The sequence below is a fragment of the Ranitomeya imitator genome, chromosome 8 (genome assembly GCF_032444005.1).
Source record: "Ranitomeya imitator isolate aRanImi1 chromosome 8, aRanImi1.pri, whole genome shotgun sequence".
Classification (NCBI taxonomy): domain Eukaryota; kingdom Metazoa; phylum Chordata; class Amphibia; order Anura; family Dendrobatidae; genus Ranitomeya; species Ranitomeya imitator.
This window is the reverse complement of record NC_091289.1, coordinates 180614362-180632081: the sequence shown is the minus strand read 5'-3', so window position 1 is coordinate 180632081 and position 17720 is coordinate 180614362. Positions and strand designations below refer to the sequence as shown.

The following is a 17720-nucleotide window of genomic DNA, read 5'->3' as shown; positions in this document are numbered from 1 at the left end:
TTTATTTATTTTTTTAATTCCTGCAGCATTGCCAAAGCCGCCAGCAGCTGTCACGGTAACAGAGACGACAGCCACTAGCGTCACCTTGACATGGGATTCTGGGAACCCAGAGCCACTTTCCTATTATGTAATCCAGTATAAACCTAAAGCATTGGAAGGGTCTTTCCAGGAGGTTGATGGTGTTGCTACAACTCGCTACAGTATTGGTGGGCTCAGCCCTTATTCCGAGTATGAGTTTCGTGTCATTGCAGTAAACAATATTGGTCGTGGACCTCCAAGCGAAGTGGTGGAAGCTCAGACAGGAGAACAGGCTCCTTCAGGTCCTCCTCTGCGAGTCCAGGCTCGAATGCTCAGTGCTAGTACCATGATAGTTCAGTGGGATCCTCCCGAAGAAGCCAATGGACAAATAAGAGGGTTCAGAGTGTATTACACATCAGACCCACATTTACCTTTTAACATGTGGCAAAAACACAATGTAGTGGACAGTCTTTTGACAACTATTGCAGGACTAACAACCGGGATCACTTACAGTATCCGTGTGCTGGCATTCACATCAGTGGGAGATGGGCCGCCGTCAGATATGGTCCAAGTCAAGACACAGCAGGGAGGTGAGTGTTTAATAAAGTATATCAGGTCACATTCTATTGGTGTGTCAGTGATAAACCAACAAGTCTTTTACAGAAGTCTGAATCTATTTATTTGTTCCATTTTTATTACAGTTCCAGCACAGCCAATTAATTTCCAGGCAGAAGCTGAGTCTGACACAAGAATTATGCTGACCTGGCGCTATATCCAGCAAGAACGCATTGTCTCATATGAACTTCTGTACTGGGAAGGGGAGGACGGGCCACAAGTAAGTGACACATGATAATACAGAACTTTTATTACCAAGTATGTTCAATATGATACAGTCTGAGAGCCGTACAGTTAGAATTTAACTTTTTTTTTGCATGGTACAAGACCAATTATAAGGTAGCTGACAGCAGGTCATCTTGTTCAATTCTTGTACTGTTACTGCTATTGTTTGATTATTATGGTATTTCATATTTCAGCAAAAGGTAACATTCGCCCCATCATCATTTTATGCTGTTGAGGGTTTGAAGCCGGATACCCTGTATAATTTCCAACTGGCGGCCAGCTCTTCTATGGGGCTCGGGGTTTACACACCAGTGATCCAGGCAAGGACCGCACAGTCCAGTAAGTGTCTGATAACAGTGTAGACTGTATGATTGATATAGACCAGTATGTGTCTGCGGGTATATGCCTGCATGGCAAGTCTCTGGATGTTCCCAATGTTGGCTACATCAAGGTACGTAGCTGCTTCTGCATGACGCAAACGTAATATTATACTGGCTCCTACCATCCCAGTTCTGTAAGGATGTCACGATAATTCATGGGTCTGTTGTACGTAAGTCATGTACCAACCACCCTTCTGTCTATTAAGTGCAACAATAGACATAGGAAGAAATAGACTCATCCCTGGTAGTACACTGGCAGCTGAACCCAGGTCACAAGTCTGCTGTAGAATTGTGTACACCTACTGGAAAAAGAGTGTTGTGAGAAAGGGTAGAAGTTTCCCGAAAGAAGGTAACATAAGGAAACAAAATAAGGGTGGGGTGCATGGTGGTATTATATATATATATATATATATATATATACATATATATATATATATATATATATATATATATATATATATATATATATATATACACATATATATATATATATATATATACTCTTAGCAGAACTATTAGTGACATATCTGAAAGCAAAATGTTTCCATAACACTAGTACATAATTACCAGGCTTGATTCAAAGTGTAGTAGATTTTTCTATCACACATTTATAAGAAGTGATGCAAAGAGTTTTGGCGCACAAGTGAAGAAAAGAAATCACATAGGTATATAGAGACTTTCCATCACCGGGTGTATGTTATACACAGCTCAATATGTGGGAAAAGTGTTAGAATATTATACCATTGATGAGCAGCCAATGCATGATTGGGAGAAAATGTGTAATATTTTTAGTGAGCATATTCTGTGCTATAGCAATTAAGAATTGGGTAAATGTCCAGTCAATTTTGTTCTAATTTTTTTGGAAAATTGAAAAAAAATTCTATGCGTTGCCCCCAGAAAACCTGCATGGAGGAGGCTTTTGTTTTGCAAATTTCATTTCTTTTTTCCGTATCATGTTAATGCCCTTCCTGCCATGTTTACTGCATTAGTTTATGTTTTGCTTTTCATTTATCTATTCTGTTACCAAATAGATCCCACAGCAATAATACATAATCCAATAGATTCTAGAACTGAACCGTTATAACACAAACAACATTCTTTTCCATTATGTAGTGATTTTCGCTCTTTCTTCTTGTTAGATATACTTATTTTTTATATTTATTTATTTAGCACTTCTTACCAGATGCAATACGCCAAAGAAACTGTCACGATAATTCTTAATAAAAAATGTAGTGGTTTATTGGATTATACACCAATAAAATCATTGCAGCAAAACATAAAATAGGTGAAGTAGTTACAAATAAATTGTCAATTTGTCCATAAGTAGCTCATCAGATAACTTGAAGTTTGTTACCCCTCTTTCCTGGATTCTGAGTCCATATCATAGCTTAAAATGTTGCAGGCATGGCACATGCGAGTCAGGACTTTAGAAGTACATGTCAGCTGTTCAGCATATAGACCCTTGAATGAGGATTCAAATGAAGACCCCCGTGTCTCATAGTTTAGATATATCTCACATAGCACCTCTTTCTATCTACGCTGTTACCATCTACCCTGAGCTGTGTACATAATTAACCTAAATGTTATGTCAGCAAATATACCCAGTACAGAGTAAAAACGAATAACCAGAATTAATATTTAACAATTCCATCTTTTGAGGGTGACAGAAATCAATTGGAACCCTCAAAGTAGATAAATTCATCATTAGGATAATTCTTCTTTGGCAACATAATTTAATGTTCATAATAAAAATATTGGCTTATTGTTATACATATTCAATAACATAATGATGTGCGTTCATGTTATGGTAAGCTGTGACTAATATTCATATAAAATTCATAATTATACTTCCCTAAATCTAAATTGAAGCAAACAGATCCAATCATCATCATCTGATGTCTCCATCTCCTTCTGATCTCTTCCTGTCTTCTCCTTAGTTCTTTTAAGACAAAATCTTTATATGATAACTCCTTAGAAATAAATTATGATTTATACAGTCCATAATTATATTCATTATTGTTCAGTCCATAAACTGTACTCTTTATTGCAAAGTCCATGTTTTAATCAAAGTTCATGAATTAAATGTTGATAAAAAAACGAAGTCCATAGAGGAAATGTAGCTTTTGCCTTGTGTCACTTTTGGAACAGAAGTGACGTCTTTAGCTTAGCAAGGGTTAACTTGACACGTCCCTGCTTTCCATATAACCGTAAGCAGTCCTTAGTTCTTAATGCACAGAACACGTCAAGGCTGTAGCTTCCTGACTAGAGTTGAGCGACCTTGACCTTTTTAGAGTCGAGCCGGGTTTTGCGAAACCCGACTATGTCCAAAGTCGGGTCGAGTGAAATCGGCCGATTATGACGTAAAGTCGGGATCGACCGAAACACGAAACCCAATGCAAGTCAATGGGGCAGCATAGTCGGCAGTGAGTGGGGGCCAGGAAAACACCTAGAGTGCCCATTTTAATGTCAAAACCATCCATTCTTCTTAATGAAGCTTGTCAAGCGTAATTTACCTTATAATAATTGGAAGGCATTTGAAATTGGGGGTCATTTGGCTAAAGTTGTGGGGGGTAGGGCTGGTTCAAGTAATTAGTGGGCCCAGGAAATCTGGACCACGTCACGGCAGTGGAGCAGGGAGAGGTAAGTATTTCAACTTTGCAAGTGCTGTGAACCTGAGCAAGCAGGGGGGGCCCACTCGTTGGCACTGGCACAGGGCCCCTCAAAGTACAGCGGTGTGTTTGCACGGCGGGGGCGCCTCCCACCGGCAGCAACACTTTTGCGTACTATGAGAGGCCCTGTGCCAGTGACGTCGCCAACTAGTATTCCTCCCTCCACCTGATGAAGGAACCTGCACTTTCATCTGCACCTTCCTCTTTGTCCCCGTGTAAGGTGGTATGGTATGCGGGAAGAGCAACCTGACTTTCAGCAGGGTCACAATATTGTTGTGTAGCGTGCACGGGGAATGTTGCGTTATGGGTCAATGTACCAGCAGACTCATCTATCACTGGCTGGGCAATGGGCACGATGAAGTGGAAACACAGATATAGGCCCAAAGAAGAAAGTGGGCTAAATGCAGTTCAAAATTGGTAACACAGGAATAACCAGGGGGCATTGCAGTGGAGGACAACTGGAATGAGAGGCTGACACAGAGAGTAGGGCCAAATCAGTAAGTAGTCGAAATGCAGTTCAAAATTGACAACCGTAGTAAACAGGCGGCACAGCTTTGTTCAGTGGAGGAGAACAGCAAGGAGTGGCAGACACCGATAGTAGGCCCCAACCCAACTAGTAGGCCAAATGCAGTCTAACATTAACAACTACTTAACGAGAGGCTGAAAATGGAATTTCAGGACAGGAAACCAGGAGAACAGCAAGGAGTGGCAGACACCGATAGTAGGCCCCAAACCAACTAGTACGCCAAATGCAGTTGTTCCATTTAACCACAATTTAATGAGAGCCTGAAGATAGAAGCTCAGGAAAGGCAACCTGGTGAAAACCTTGGAGTGTAACACAACCTGTCTCTACACCCCATACCAAATTTGTAGGCCTAATGCAGCGTAGTTTCCACCAACTACTAAACGAGAGCCGGAAGATCGAAGCTCATGAAAGGCAACCCGGGGAACACCTTGGAGTGTAACACAACCTCTCTCTACACCACGGAAGGGCTGATTCTTAGGAAGGAAGGCTGTTGTAAATAAGCATTGCGCGTCCGAGGGTGATTATATTCTTATTCGGTATCTACTCACCCTCGGACGCGCCATGCTTCTTGATTTGTAATTAATGTTTATTTGCAATGTGCTTTTGACTTACTCAATTATTTTTTTAATTATTGATTTTATTAAATTAATAGTTTAACATCTTATTGGAAATAATTTAAAGGAGACGCGACAGGACAACACTCGGTGGATGCCATATCTGTGTTAACAACTCCAAAAAACTTTCAGTTAACTTCTTGCAGGAGAAAGAAATTGTAGCTGTTGGACCTTTGTAGTACAGTTCCAGATATTTGTTGTGTGTTTGTTTTGATTGTTAAAATGTCTGCATTTGAGATCTCAACACGATCTTATTTTTTATAATCAAATTAATTTTTTAAATATTTTATTAGGTTGGTTCAAGGGGTACACGGGCCGCAGTAGACAGGTCAGTGGAGGCCTAGTGGAAGGAGGGACCGCAGATGCGCCACTGTTTCACCCATACACAATTAGTAGGCCTAATGCAGCGTAGTTTCCAACAGCTACTAAACGAGAGCCGGAAGATCGAAGCTCAGGAAAGGCAACCTGGGGAACACCTTGGAGTGTAACACAACCTCTCTCTACACCACGGAAGGGCTGATTCTTAGGAAGGAAGGCTGTTGTAAATAAGCATTGCGCGTCCGAGGGTGATTATATTCTTATTCGGTATCTACTCACCCTCGGACGCGCCATGCTTCTTGATTTGTAATTAATGTTTATTTGCAATGTGCTTTTGACTTACTCAATTATTTTTTTAATTATTGATTTTATTAAATTAATAGTTTAACATCTTATTGGAAATAATTTAAAGGAGACGCGACAGGACAACACTCGGTGGATGCCATATCTGTGTTAACAACTCCAAAAAACTTTCAGTTAACTTCTTGCAGGAGAAAGAAATTGTAGCTGTTGGACCTTTGTAGTACAGTTCCAGATATTTGTTGTGTGTTTGTTTTGATTGTTAAAATGTCTGCATTTGAGATCTCAACACGATCTTATTTTTTATAATCAAATTAATTTTTTAAATATTTTATTAGGTTGGTTCAAGGGGTACACGGGCCGCAGTAGACAGGTCAGTGGAGGCCTAGTGGAAGGAGGGACCGCAGATGCGCCACTGTTTCACCCATACACAATTAGTAGGCCTAATGCAGCGTAGTTTCCAACAGCTACTAAACGAGAGCCGGAAGATCGAAGCTCAGGAAAGGCAACCTGGGGAACACCTTGGAGTGTAACACAACCTCTCTCTACACCACGGAAGGGCTGATTCTTAGGAAGGAAGGCTGTTGTAAATAAGCATTGCGCGTCCGAGGGTGATTATATTCTTATTCGGTATCTACTCACCCTCGGACGCGCCATGCTTCTTGATTTGTAATTAATGTTTATTTGCAATGTGCTTTTGACTTACTCAATTATTTTTTTAATTATTGATTTTATTAAATTAATAGTTTAACATCTTATTGGAAATAATTTAAAGGAGACGCGACAGGACAACACTCGGTGGATGCCATATCTGTGTTAACAACTCCAAAAAACTTTCAGTTAACTTCTTGCAGGAGAAAGAAATTGTAGCTGTTGGACCTTTGTAGTACAGTTCCAGATATTTGTTGTGTGTTTGTTTTGATTGTTAAAATGTCTGCATTTGAGATCTCAACACGATCTTATTTTTTATAATCAAATTAATTTTTTTTATATTTAATGATGTTGGTTCAAGGGGTACACGGGCAGCAATAGACAGGTCAGTGGAGGCCTAGTGGAAGGAGTGACGGCAGACAGGCATCAAAGGCCTAACATTGGGCTGGCTGTAGGCAAGTTAAAATTGGTTCCAGGGGAACACGGCCATCAGTGGCCTGGTCAGTGTAGTTGTAGTTGAAAGAACGGGACGCAGACAGGCTTCGAAGGCCTAACATAATAACATAGGGCTGGCTGTAGGCAAGTTAAAATTGGTTCCAGGGGAACACGGCCATCAGTGGCCTGGTCAGTGTAGTTGTAGTTGAAAGAACGGGACGCAGACAGGCTTCGAAGGCCTAACATAACAAACTTGGGCTGGCTGTAGGCACTTTTAAATTGGTTCCAGGGGTACACGGGCAGCAGTGGTCTGGTCAGTGGAAGTCTAGTGGAAGGAGTGACCGCAGACAGGCTTCCAAGGCCTAACATAACAAACTTGGGCTGGCTGTAGGCACTTTTAAATTGGTTCCAGGGGTACACGGGCAGCAGTGGTCTGGTCTGTGGAAGTCTAGTGGAAGGAGTGACCGCAGACAGGCTTCGAAGGCCTAACATAACAAACTTGGGCTGGCTGGAGGCACTTTTAAATTGGTTCCAGGGGTACACGGGCAGCAGTGGTCTGGTCAGTGGAAGTCTAGTGGAAGGAGTGACCGCAGACAGGCTTCCAAGGCCTAACATAACAAACTTGGGCTGGCTGTAGGCACTTTTAAATTGGTTCCAGGGGTACACGGGCAGCAGTGGTCTGGTCTGTGGAAGTCTAGTGGAAGGAGTGACCGCAGACAGGCTTCCAAGGCCTAACATAACAAACTTGGGCTGGCTGTAGGCACTTTTAAATTGGTTCCAGGGGTACACGGGCAGCAGTGGTCTGGTCTGTGGAAGTCTAGTGGAAGGAGTGACCGCAGACAGGCTTCGAAGGCCTAACATAACAAACTTGGGCTAGCTGTAGGCACTTTTAAATTGGTTCCAGGGGTACACGGGCAGCAGTGGTCTGGTCAGTGGAAGTCTAGTGGAAGGAGTGACCGCAGACAGGCTTCCAAGGCCTAACATAACAAACTTGGGCTGGCTGTAGGCACTTTTAAATTGGTTCCAGGGGTACACGGGCAGCAGTGGTCTGGTCTGTGGAAGTCTAGTGGAAGGAGTGACCGCAGACAGGCTTCCAAGGCCTAACATAACAAACTTGGGCTGGCTGTAGGCACTTTTAAATTGGTTCCAGGGGTACACGGGCAGCAGTGGTCTGGTCTGTGGAAGTCTAGTGGAAGGAGTGACCGCAGACAGGCTTCGAAGGCCTAACATAACAAACTTGGGCTGGCTGTAGGCACTTTTAAATTGGTTCCAGGGGTACACGGGCAGCAGTGGTCTGGTCAGTGGAAGTCTAGTGGAAGGAGTGACCGCAGACAGGCTTCCAAGGCCTAACATAACAAACTTGGGCTGGCTGTAGGCACTTTTAAATTGGTTCCAGGGGTACACGGGCAGCAGTGGTCTGGTCTGTGGAAGTCTAGTGGAAGGAGTGACCGCAGACAGGCTTCCAAGGCCTAACATAACAAACTTGGGCTGGCTGTAGGCACTTTTAAATTGGTTCCAGGGGTACACGGGCAGCAGTGGTCTGGTCTGTGGAAGTCTAGTGGAAGGAGTGACCGCAGACAGGCTTCGAAGGCCTAACATAACAAACTTGGGCTGGCTGGAGGCACTTTTAAATTGGTTCCAGGGGTACACGGGCAGCAGTGGTCTGGTCAGTGGAAGTCTAGTGGAAGGAGTGACCGCAGACAGGCTTCCAAGGCCTAACATAACAAACTTGGGCTGGCTGTAGGCACTTTTAAATTGGTTCCAGGGGTACACGGGCAGCAGTGGTCTGGTCTGTGGAAGTCTAGTGGAAGGAGTGACCGCAGACAGGCTTCCAAGGCCTAACATAACAAACTTGGGCTGGCTGTAGGCACTTTTAAATTGGTTCCAGGGGTACACGGGCAGCAGTGGTCTGGTCTGTGGAAGTCTAGTGGAAGGAGTGACCGCAGACAGGCTTCGAAGGCCTAACATAACAAACTTGGGCTGGCTGTAGGCACTTTTAAATTGGTTCCAGGGGTACACGGGCAGCAGTGGTCTGGTCAGTGGAAGTCTAGTGGAAGGAGTGACCGCAGACAGGCTTCCAAGGCCTAACATAACAAACTTGGGCTGGCTGTAGGCACTTTTAAATTGGTTCCAGGGGTACACGGGCAGCAGTGGTCTGGTCTGTGGAAGTCTAGTGGAAGGAGTGACCGCAGACAGGCTTCCAAGGCCTAACATAACAAACTTGGGCTGGCTGTAGGCACTTTTAAATTGGTTCCAGGGGTACACGGGCAGCAGTGGTCTGGTCAGTGGAAGTCTAGTGGAAGGAGTGACCGCAGACAGGCTTCCAAGGCCTAACATAACAAAATTGGGCTGGCTGTAGGCACTTTTAAATTGGTTCCAGGGGTACATGGGCAGCAGTGTATGGTCAGTGGAAGTCTAGTGGAAGGAGTGACGGCAGACAGTCTTCGAAGGCCTAACATAACAAAATTGGGCTGACTGTAGGCACTTTTAAATTGGTTCCAGGGTAACACGGCCAGCAGTGGCCTGGTCAGTGTAGTAGTTGTAGAAAGAAGGGACCGCAGACAGGCTTCGAAGGCCTAACATAACAAAAATGTCAAAACAATGGTATTGTCAGTGCCAGGCATTGAAGGATGTCAGCGCCTAGACTACACATTGGTGAAGCTGTGAGAGATAATTTTGCTAGTGGTAGAGCACTGTTTGAGCTGGGGGGGGGAACTGTCTTGTGGCCGGCGGTACAGGCACAGGGCCCCTCATATTACAACGGTGTGTCTGACGTTGGGTGCGCACCACCACCGCCAGAGACACTTTATTGTACTATGAGGGACCCAGTGGCAGTGCCGTCGACCAAAAGCGGCCACACCCACCTCTTCAGACAAACAGCACTGTCAAGGGTCCAAGCGCAAAGTGGCGATAGCATGGCCCCGTGTGGGGAGTTTGGCCATTTCGTGAGGTGGAAACATGTCGTATGCTGGACAATCAGGTGAAGAAAATTACGAGATTGGAAAAGTCATTCAGAATAGTCCACAGGCAAGACCTTTTCATAGGAAAGCTAGGTGTCAGCCGGGCAGGGTGGGGCAAAAGATTTTGAAATCCAGTTGTGGTTCATTTTAATGAAGGTTAGATCATCTACATTTTGGGTAGCCAGACGAGTCCTTTTTTCTGTTAGTATTGAACCTGCAGCACTGAATACTCTTTCTGATAGGACACTAGCTGCCGGGCAAGCAAGCTCCTGCAATGCATATTCTGCCAATTCTGGCCAGGTGTCTAATTTGGATGCCCAGTAATCAAATGGGAATGACGGTTGAGGGAGAACGTCGATAAGGGATGAAAAATAGTTTGTAACCATACTGGACAAATGTTGTCTCCTGTCACTTTGAATTGATGCTGCAGTACCTGTCCTGTCTGCGGTCATAGAAAAATCACTCCACAACCTGGTCAGAAAACCCCTCTGGCCAACGCCACTTCTGATTTCTGCCCCTCTAACACCTCTGGTCTGCTGGCCCCTGGAGCTCGTGTGAGAATGATCACGGCGCTGTGTGCAGGGAATGCCAGAAGCAAACGGTCAACAAGAGTTGATTGTTTTGTTGCTAATATTAGTTCCAAGTTCTCATGTGGCATAATATTTTGCAATTTGCCTTTATAGCGAGGATCAAGGAGGCAGGCCAACCAGTAATCGTCATCGTTCATCATTTTTGTAATGCGTGTGTCCCTTTTGAGGATACGCAAGGCATAATCCGCCATGTGGGCCAAAGTTCCCGTTGTCAAATCTGCGGTTGTGCTTGGTTGAGGGGCAGTTGCAGGCAAATCTACGTCACTTGTGTCCCTCAAAAAACCAGAACCCGGCCTTGCCACGCCACCAATTTCCCGTGCCCCCGGGAAAGCTTCCTCATTAAAAATATACTCATCCCCATCATCCTCCTCATCCTCCACCTCCTCTTCGCCCGGTACCTCGTCATGTACACTGCCCTGATCAGACAATCGCTGACTGTCATCAAGGCTTTCCTCTTCCTCTGGTGCAGACGCCTGATCCTTTATGTGCGTCAAACTTTGCATCAGCAGACGCATTAGGGGGATGCTCATGCTTATTATGGCGTTGTCTGCACTAACCAGCCGTGTGCATTCCTCAAAACACTGAAGGACTTGACACATGTCTTGAATCTTCGACCACTGCACACCTGACAACTCCATGTCTGCCATCCTACTGCCTGCCCGTGTATGTGTATCCTCCCACAAAAACATAACAGCCCGCCTCTGTTCGCACAGTCTCTGAAGCATGTGCAGTGTTGAGTTCCACCTTGTTGCAACGTCTATGATTAGGCGATGCTGGGGAAGGTTCAAAGAACGCTGATAGGTCTGCATACGGCTGGAGTGTACAGGCGAACGGCGGATATGTGCGCAAAGTCCACGCACTTTGAGGAGCAGGTCGGATAACTTTTCAGGAAGCACTGCACCACCAGGTTTAAGGTGTGAGCCAGGCAAGGAATGTGTTTCAGTTGGGAAAGGGAGATGGCAGCCATGAAATTCCTTCCGTTATCACTCACTACCTTGCCTGCCTCAAGATCTACAGTGCCCAGCCACGACTGCGTTTCTTGCTGCAAGAACTCGGACAGAACTTCCGCGGTGTGTCTATTGTCGCCCAAACACTTCATAGCCAATACAGCCTGCTGACGTTTGCCAGTAGCTGCCCCATAATGGGAGACCTGGTGTGCAACAGTGGCAGGTGCGGATGGAGTGTTTGTGCGACTGCGATCTGTGGACGAGCTCTTGCTTCTGCAGGAGGAGGAGGAGGAGGAGGAGGGGGTGCGAACGGCTACAGACAACTGTTTACTAGACCGTGGCCTAGGCAGAACTGTCCCAAACTTGCTGTCCCCTGTGGACCCTGAATCCACCACATTTACCCAGTGTGCCGTGATGGACACGTAACGTCCCTGGCCATGCCTACTGGTCCATGCATCTGTTGTCAGGTGCACCTTTGTGCTCACAGATTGCCTGAGTGCATGGACGATGCGCTCTTTAACATGCTGGTGGAGGGCTGGGATGGCTTTTCTGGAAAAAAAGTGTCGACTGGGTAGCTCGTAGCGTGGTACAGCGTAGTCCATCAGGTCTTTGAAAGCTTCGCTTTCAACTAACCGGTAGGGCATCATCTCTAACGAGATTAGTCTAGCTATGTGGGCGTTCAAACCCTGTGTACGCGGATGCGAGGCTAAGTATTTCCTTTTTCTAACCATAGTCTCATGTAGGGTGAGCTGGACTGGAGAGCTGGAGATCGTGGAACTAGCGGGGGTGCCGGTGGACATGGCAGACTGAGAGACGGTGGGAGATGGTATTGTTGCCGCCGGTGCCCTAGATGCAGTGTTTCCTACTACGAAACTGGTGATTCCCTGACCCTGACTGCTTTGGCCTGGCAAAGATACCTGCACAGATACAGCAGGTGGTGCGCTAAATGGTGGTCCTACACTGCCGGAAGGGATGTTGCGTTGATGACTAGCTTCATTGGCCGAGGGTGCAACAACCTTAAGGGACGTTTGGTAGTTAGTCCAAGCTTTCAAATGCATGGTGGTTAAATGTCTATGCATGCAACTAGTATTGAGACTTTTCAGATTCTGACCTCTGCTTAAGGAAGTAGAACATTTTTGACAGATGACTTTGCGCTGATCAATTGGATGTTGTTTAAAAAAATGCCAGACTGCACTCTTTCTAGCATCGGATACCTTTTCAGGCATTGCAGACTGAGCTTTAACCGGATGGCCACGCTGTCCTCCACCAGGTTTTGGCTTTGCCACGCGTTTTGGGCAAGATACGGGCCCGGCAGATGGAACCTGTGGCGATGTTGATGCCTGCTGCGGCCCCTCCTCCTCCTCTGCTTCAGAACTGCTGCCGCCTGCACCCTGTTCCCCCAATGGCTGCCAATCAGGGTCAAGAACTGGGTCATCTAATAACTCTTCTTGTACCTCCTGCGCAACTTCGTCTGTGTCACCGTGTCGTTCGGTGGTATAGCGTTCGTGATGGGGCAACATAGTCTCATCAGGGTCTGATTCTTGATCAGCACCCTGCGAGGGCAATGTTGTGGTCTGAGTCAAAGGACCAGCATAGTAGTCTGGCTGTGGCTGTGCATCAGTGCACTCCATGTCAGATTCAACTTGTAATGGGCATGGACTGTTAACTGCTTCACTTTCTAATCCAGGGACGGTATGTGTAAAGAGCTCCATGGAGTAACCCGTTGTGTCGCCTGCTGCATTCTTCTCTGTTGTTGTTTTTGCTGAAGAGGACAAGGAAGTGACTTGTCCCTGACCGTGAACATCCACTAACGACGCGCTGCTTTTACTTTTACCAGTTTCACGAGAGGAGGCAAAAGAGCTAGAGGCTGAGTCAGCAAGATAAGCCAAAACTTGCTCTTGCTGCTCCGGCTTTAAAAGCGGTTTTCCTAATCCCAGAAAAGGGAGCGTTCGAGGCCTTGTGTAGCCGGACGACGAACCTGGCTCCACAGCTCCAGACTTAGGTGCAATATTTTTTTTCCCCACGACCACCTGATGCTCCACCACTACCACTACCCTCATTACCAGCTGACAATGAACGCCCCCGGCCACGACCTCTTCCACTAGACTTCCTCATTGTTTTAAAAACGTAACCAAACTAACGTTATTTGTTGCAGTCACACAACTTACACGGTGAGCTATAACTTCAGTATGATTTAGCTACCCCTTTACAGGTTGGTGAGACCACAGCGAAAATCAGGCCCAATGTTACACACTCTGTTTTTGGTGGCTGCAAATTAGAGAGATGCCCCACACGCAGGACTGTCACTGAAGCACAAATGTTAATATTAATGTCACACTATTATTTTTTTTTTATTTTTATTTTTTCAGGAACACTTTAGAAACCCCCCCAAAAAAAAAAAATAGATTTTTGCAGGGAGAATTTAGAAAACAAATGTAACAAACTATATGCTTTCTATGGGCCACTGAGTGAGAGATGACGCACACAGGAATCAGGAGTGGCACACAAGCCCAGAGGCCAATATTTTTCTACCAATGATTGATGGAGTTATTTTCTCTGGTAGATTTTGGAACCCAAATCAAGGAAAAAAAATATAGGCTTTCTATGGACCACAATTGGAGAGAGAGAGAGAGAGAGAGATGGCACACCCAGGAGTCAAGACTGGCACACAAGCAGAAAGGCCAATATTAATCTCCCTTTTTTTTTTTTTTTTTTTTTTTTTTCAGGGAGACTTTAGAAAAAAAAATAATAAAAAAATATGATTTTATCAGGAAGAATTTAGAAACCAAATAAAATAAAATGATTTTTTCAGGGAGAATTTATAAAACAAATAAAAACAAAAATAGGCGTTCTATGGCCCACTGACTGAGAGATGACGCACACAGGAGTCAGGAGTGGCACACAAGCCCAGAGGCCAATATTTTTCTACCAATGATTGATGTAGTTATTTTCTCTGGTAGATTTTGGAACCCAAATCAAGGAAAAAAAAGATAGGCTTTCTATGGACCACAATTGGAGAGAGAGAGAGAGAGAGAGAGAGATGGCACACCCAGGAGTCAAGACTGGCACACAAGCAGAAAGGCCAATATTAATCTCCCACTGTTTTTTTTGGTTGTTTTTTTTTTTTTTTTTTCAGGGAGACTTTAGAAAAAAAAATAATAAAAAAAATATGATTTTATCAGGAAGAATTTAGAAACCAAATAAAATAAAATGATTTTTTCAGGGAGAATTTATAAAACAAATAAAACCAAAAATAGGCGTTCTATGGCCCACTGACTGAGAGATGACGCACACAGGAGTCAAGACTGGCACACAAGCAGAAAGGCCAATATTAATCTCCCACTGTTTTTTTTTTTTTTTTTTTCAGGGAGACTTTAGAAAAAAAAATAATAAAAGAAATATGATTTTATCAGGAAGAATTTAGAAACCAAATAAAATAAAATGATTTTTTCAGGGAGAATTTATAAAACTAATAAAACAAAAAATAGGCGTTCTATGGCCCACTGAGTGAGAGATGACGCACACAGGAGTCAAGACTGGCACACAAGCAGAAAGGCCAATATTAATCCCCCACTGTTTTTTTTGTTTGTTTTTTTTTTTTGTTTTGTTTTTTTCAGGGAGACTTTAGAACAAAAAATAATAAAAAAAATATGATTTTATCAGGAAGAATTTAGAAACCAAATAAAATAAAATGATTTTTTCAGGGAGAATTTAGAAAACAAATATAACCAAAAATAGGCGTTCTATGGCCCACTGACAGAGAGAGAGAGAGATGGCACGCTTAGTACTGGCACACAAGCCCAAAGGGCAATATTAATCTCCCTTTTTTTTTCAGGGAGAATTTCTAAAACCCAAAAAAAAAAAAAAAATAGGCTTTCTATGGCCCACTATTTGTGAGAGAGATGGGACGCTCAGGACTGGCACAGATGGCACGCTCAGGACTGGCACAGAAGCCCAGAGGCCAATATTAATCTCCCTTTTTTTCTGGGAGAATTTATAAAACCAAAAAAATATTTAAATAGGCTTTCTATGGCCCACTATTTGTGAGAGAGATGGCACGCTCAGGACTGGCACAGATGGCACGCTCACAACTGGCACACAAGCCCAGAGGCCAATATTAATCTCCCTTTTTTTCAGGGAGAATTTATAAAACCAAAAAAAAAAATTAAATAGGCTTTCTATGGCCCACTATTTGTGAGAGAGATGGCACGCTCAGGACTGGCACAGATGGCACGCTCACAACTGGCACACAAGCCCAGAGGCCAATATTAATCTCCCTTTTTTCAGGGAAAATTTATAAAACCAAAAAAAAAATTAAATAGGCTTTCTATGGCCCACTATTTGTGAGAGAGATGGCACGCTCAGGACTGGCACAGATGGCACGCTCACAACTGGCACACAAGCCCAGAGGCCAATATTAATCTCCCTTTTTTCAGGGAAAATTTATAAAACCAAAAAAAAAATTAAATAGGCTTTCTATGGCCCACTATTTGTGAGAGAGATGGCACGCTCAGGACTGGCACAGATGGCACGCTCACAACTGGCACACAAGCCCAGAGGCCAATATTAATCTCCCTTTTTTTCAGGGAGAATTTATAAAACCAAAAAAAAAATTAAATAGGCTTTCTATGGCCCACTATTTGTGAGAGAGATGGCACGCTCAGGGCTGGCACAGATGGCACGCTCAGGACTGGCACACAAGCCCAGAGGCCAATATTAATCTCCCTTTTTTTCAGGGAGAATTTATAAAACCCAAAAAAAAATAAAATAGGCTTTCTATGGCCCACTATTTGTGAGAGAGATGGCACACTCAGGACTGGCACACAAGCCCAAAGGCCAATATTAATCTCCCACTGTATTTTTATCAGGGAGAATTTATACACCCCACAAAAAAAAATACAGAAAAATGAAAAGGCTTTCTATGGCCCACTATGTGAGAGAGATGGCACACACAGGGATGGCACTCTAGCAGAAATGCCAAATTGCCAATCTTAATCTCCCACCAAAAAAAAAACAAAAAACAGGGAATGTCCTACAATTACTATCTCCCTGCCTGCAGTAATCTCAGCCAGGTATGGCAGGCAGCTACTATCTCCCTGCCTGCAGTAATCTCAGCCAGGTATGGCAGGCAGCAATAAGGAGTGGACTGATGCACAAATCAAATAAAAAGTGTGGACAAACAAAAAAGATAGCTGTGCAGAAAGGAAGGAACAAGAGGATTTGTGCTTTGAAAAAAGCAGTTGGTTTGCACAGCGGCGTACACACAGCAATGCAGCTATCAGGGAGCCTTCTAGGGCAGCCCAATGAGCTACAGCGCTGAGGGGGAAAAAAAAAAAAAAAACTTCCACTGTCCCTGCACACCGAGGGTGGTGTTGGACAGTGCAAATCGCTGCAGCACAAGCGGTTTTGTGGTTAATGGACCCTGCCTAACGCTATCCCTGCTTCTGACAAAGCGGCAGCAACCTCTCCCTAAGCTCAGATCAGCAGCAGTAAGATGGCGGTCGGCGGGAACGCCTCTTTATAGCCCCTGTGACGTCGCAGACAGCAAGCCAATCACTGCAATGCCCTTCTCTAAGATGGTGGGGACCAGGACCTATGTCATCACGCTGCCCACACTCTGCGTTTACCTTCATTGGCTGAGAAATGGCGCTTTTCGCGTCATTGAAACGCGACTTTGGCGCGAAAGTCGCGTACCGCATGGCCGACCCCGCACAGGGGTCGGATCGGGTTTCATGAAACCCCGACTTAGCCAAAAGTCGGCGACTTTTGAAAATGTTCGACCCGTTTCGCTCAACCCTATTCCTGACAATTACCTTTATTGTTCACCAACTTTCATTGAAGTTTTGCAGGTGATAATAAACCACTAAAACTTGATGGAAACTTTATAATAACACCGTCCATTTTAGCATCATGATGATCTGACAACCGCGACTGCAGAAGATGATGATACCATCATCTTCTGCAGTCGCGATTGTCAGATCATCATCCACTGCAGTCCTGGTTATCAGTGGTGGGAATGAATTGTAATTGACACAGTCCGTTATTATTCAGCATTTATAGCATTGTTACCTTCTGGGACTTCTGGATAGCTGCTTTTTTTTCTTACACCTTTTGAGAATGACTTGAATTTTGAAATATGAAAAGTCTTTATTAAACATAACTCCCTAATCTAATACCAAATCTGGCAATTTTCCTAATCTATAATATCCCAGCATACCATAGCAATCAGCAATATCCATATAATTATTAACAGAATATTAGTATGAATGATGTTCGAAGTAATAAAACAATATCTTTTAGTGGAACCATCACCACAGTTAATGAAGCAATATTCTTGTACTTGACATTACTTCATTAAATATTGATGTTGAAATAAAATAATAATGAAAAATAATAATAATGTAAAAATAAAAAATAAGAATGAAAAATAAGAATAAAAATAAAAAAATAAGAATAAGGCCTTTATATGTGG

The 17720-nt window shown here is 44.0% G+C and overlaps 1 protein-coding gene across 14 annotated transcripts in view; it reads left to right on the top strand.

The window, feature by feature from the left end:
- The window catches only part of PTPRF (protein tyrosine phosphatase receptor type F), a 1072658-nt gene that overhangs the window by 1012540 nt on the left and 42398 nt on the right, over positions 1 to 17720 (top strand). For all 14 annotated transcript variants that reach the window (XM_069738054.1, XM_069738062.1, XM_069738067.1 and 11 more), the window contains 3 exons: positions 27 to 608; positions 720 to 853; positions 1053 to 1197. In XM_069738054.1, coding sequence (XP_069594155.1) covers positions 27 to 608; positions 720 to 853; positions 1053 to 1197 — 861 coding nt within the window. The remainder of the gene's footprint in view (positions 1 to 26; positions 609 to 719; positions 854 to 1052; positions 1198 to 17720) is intronic.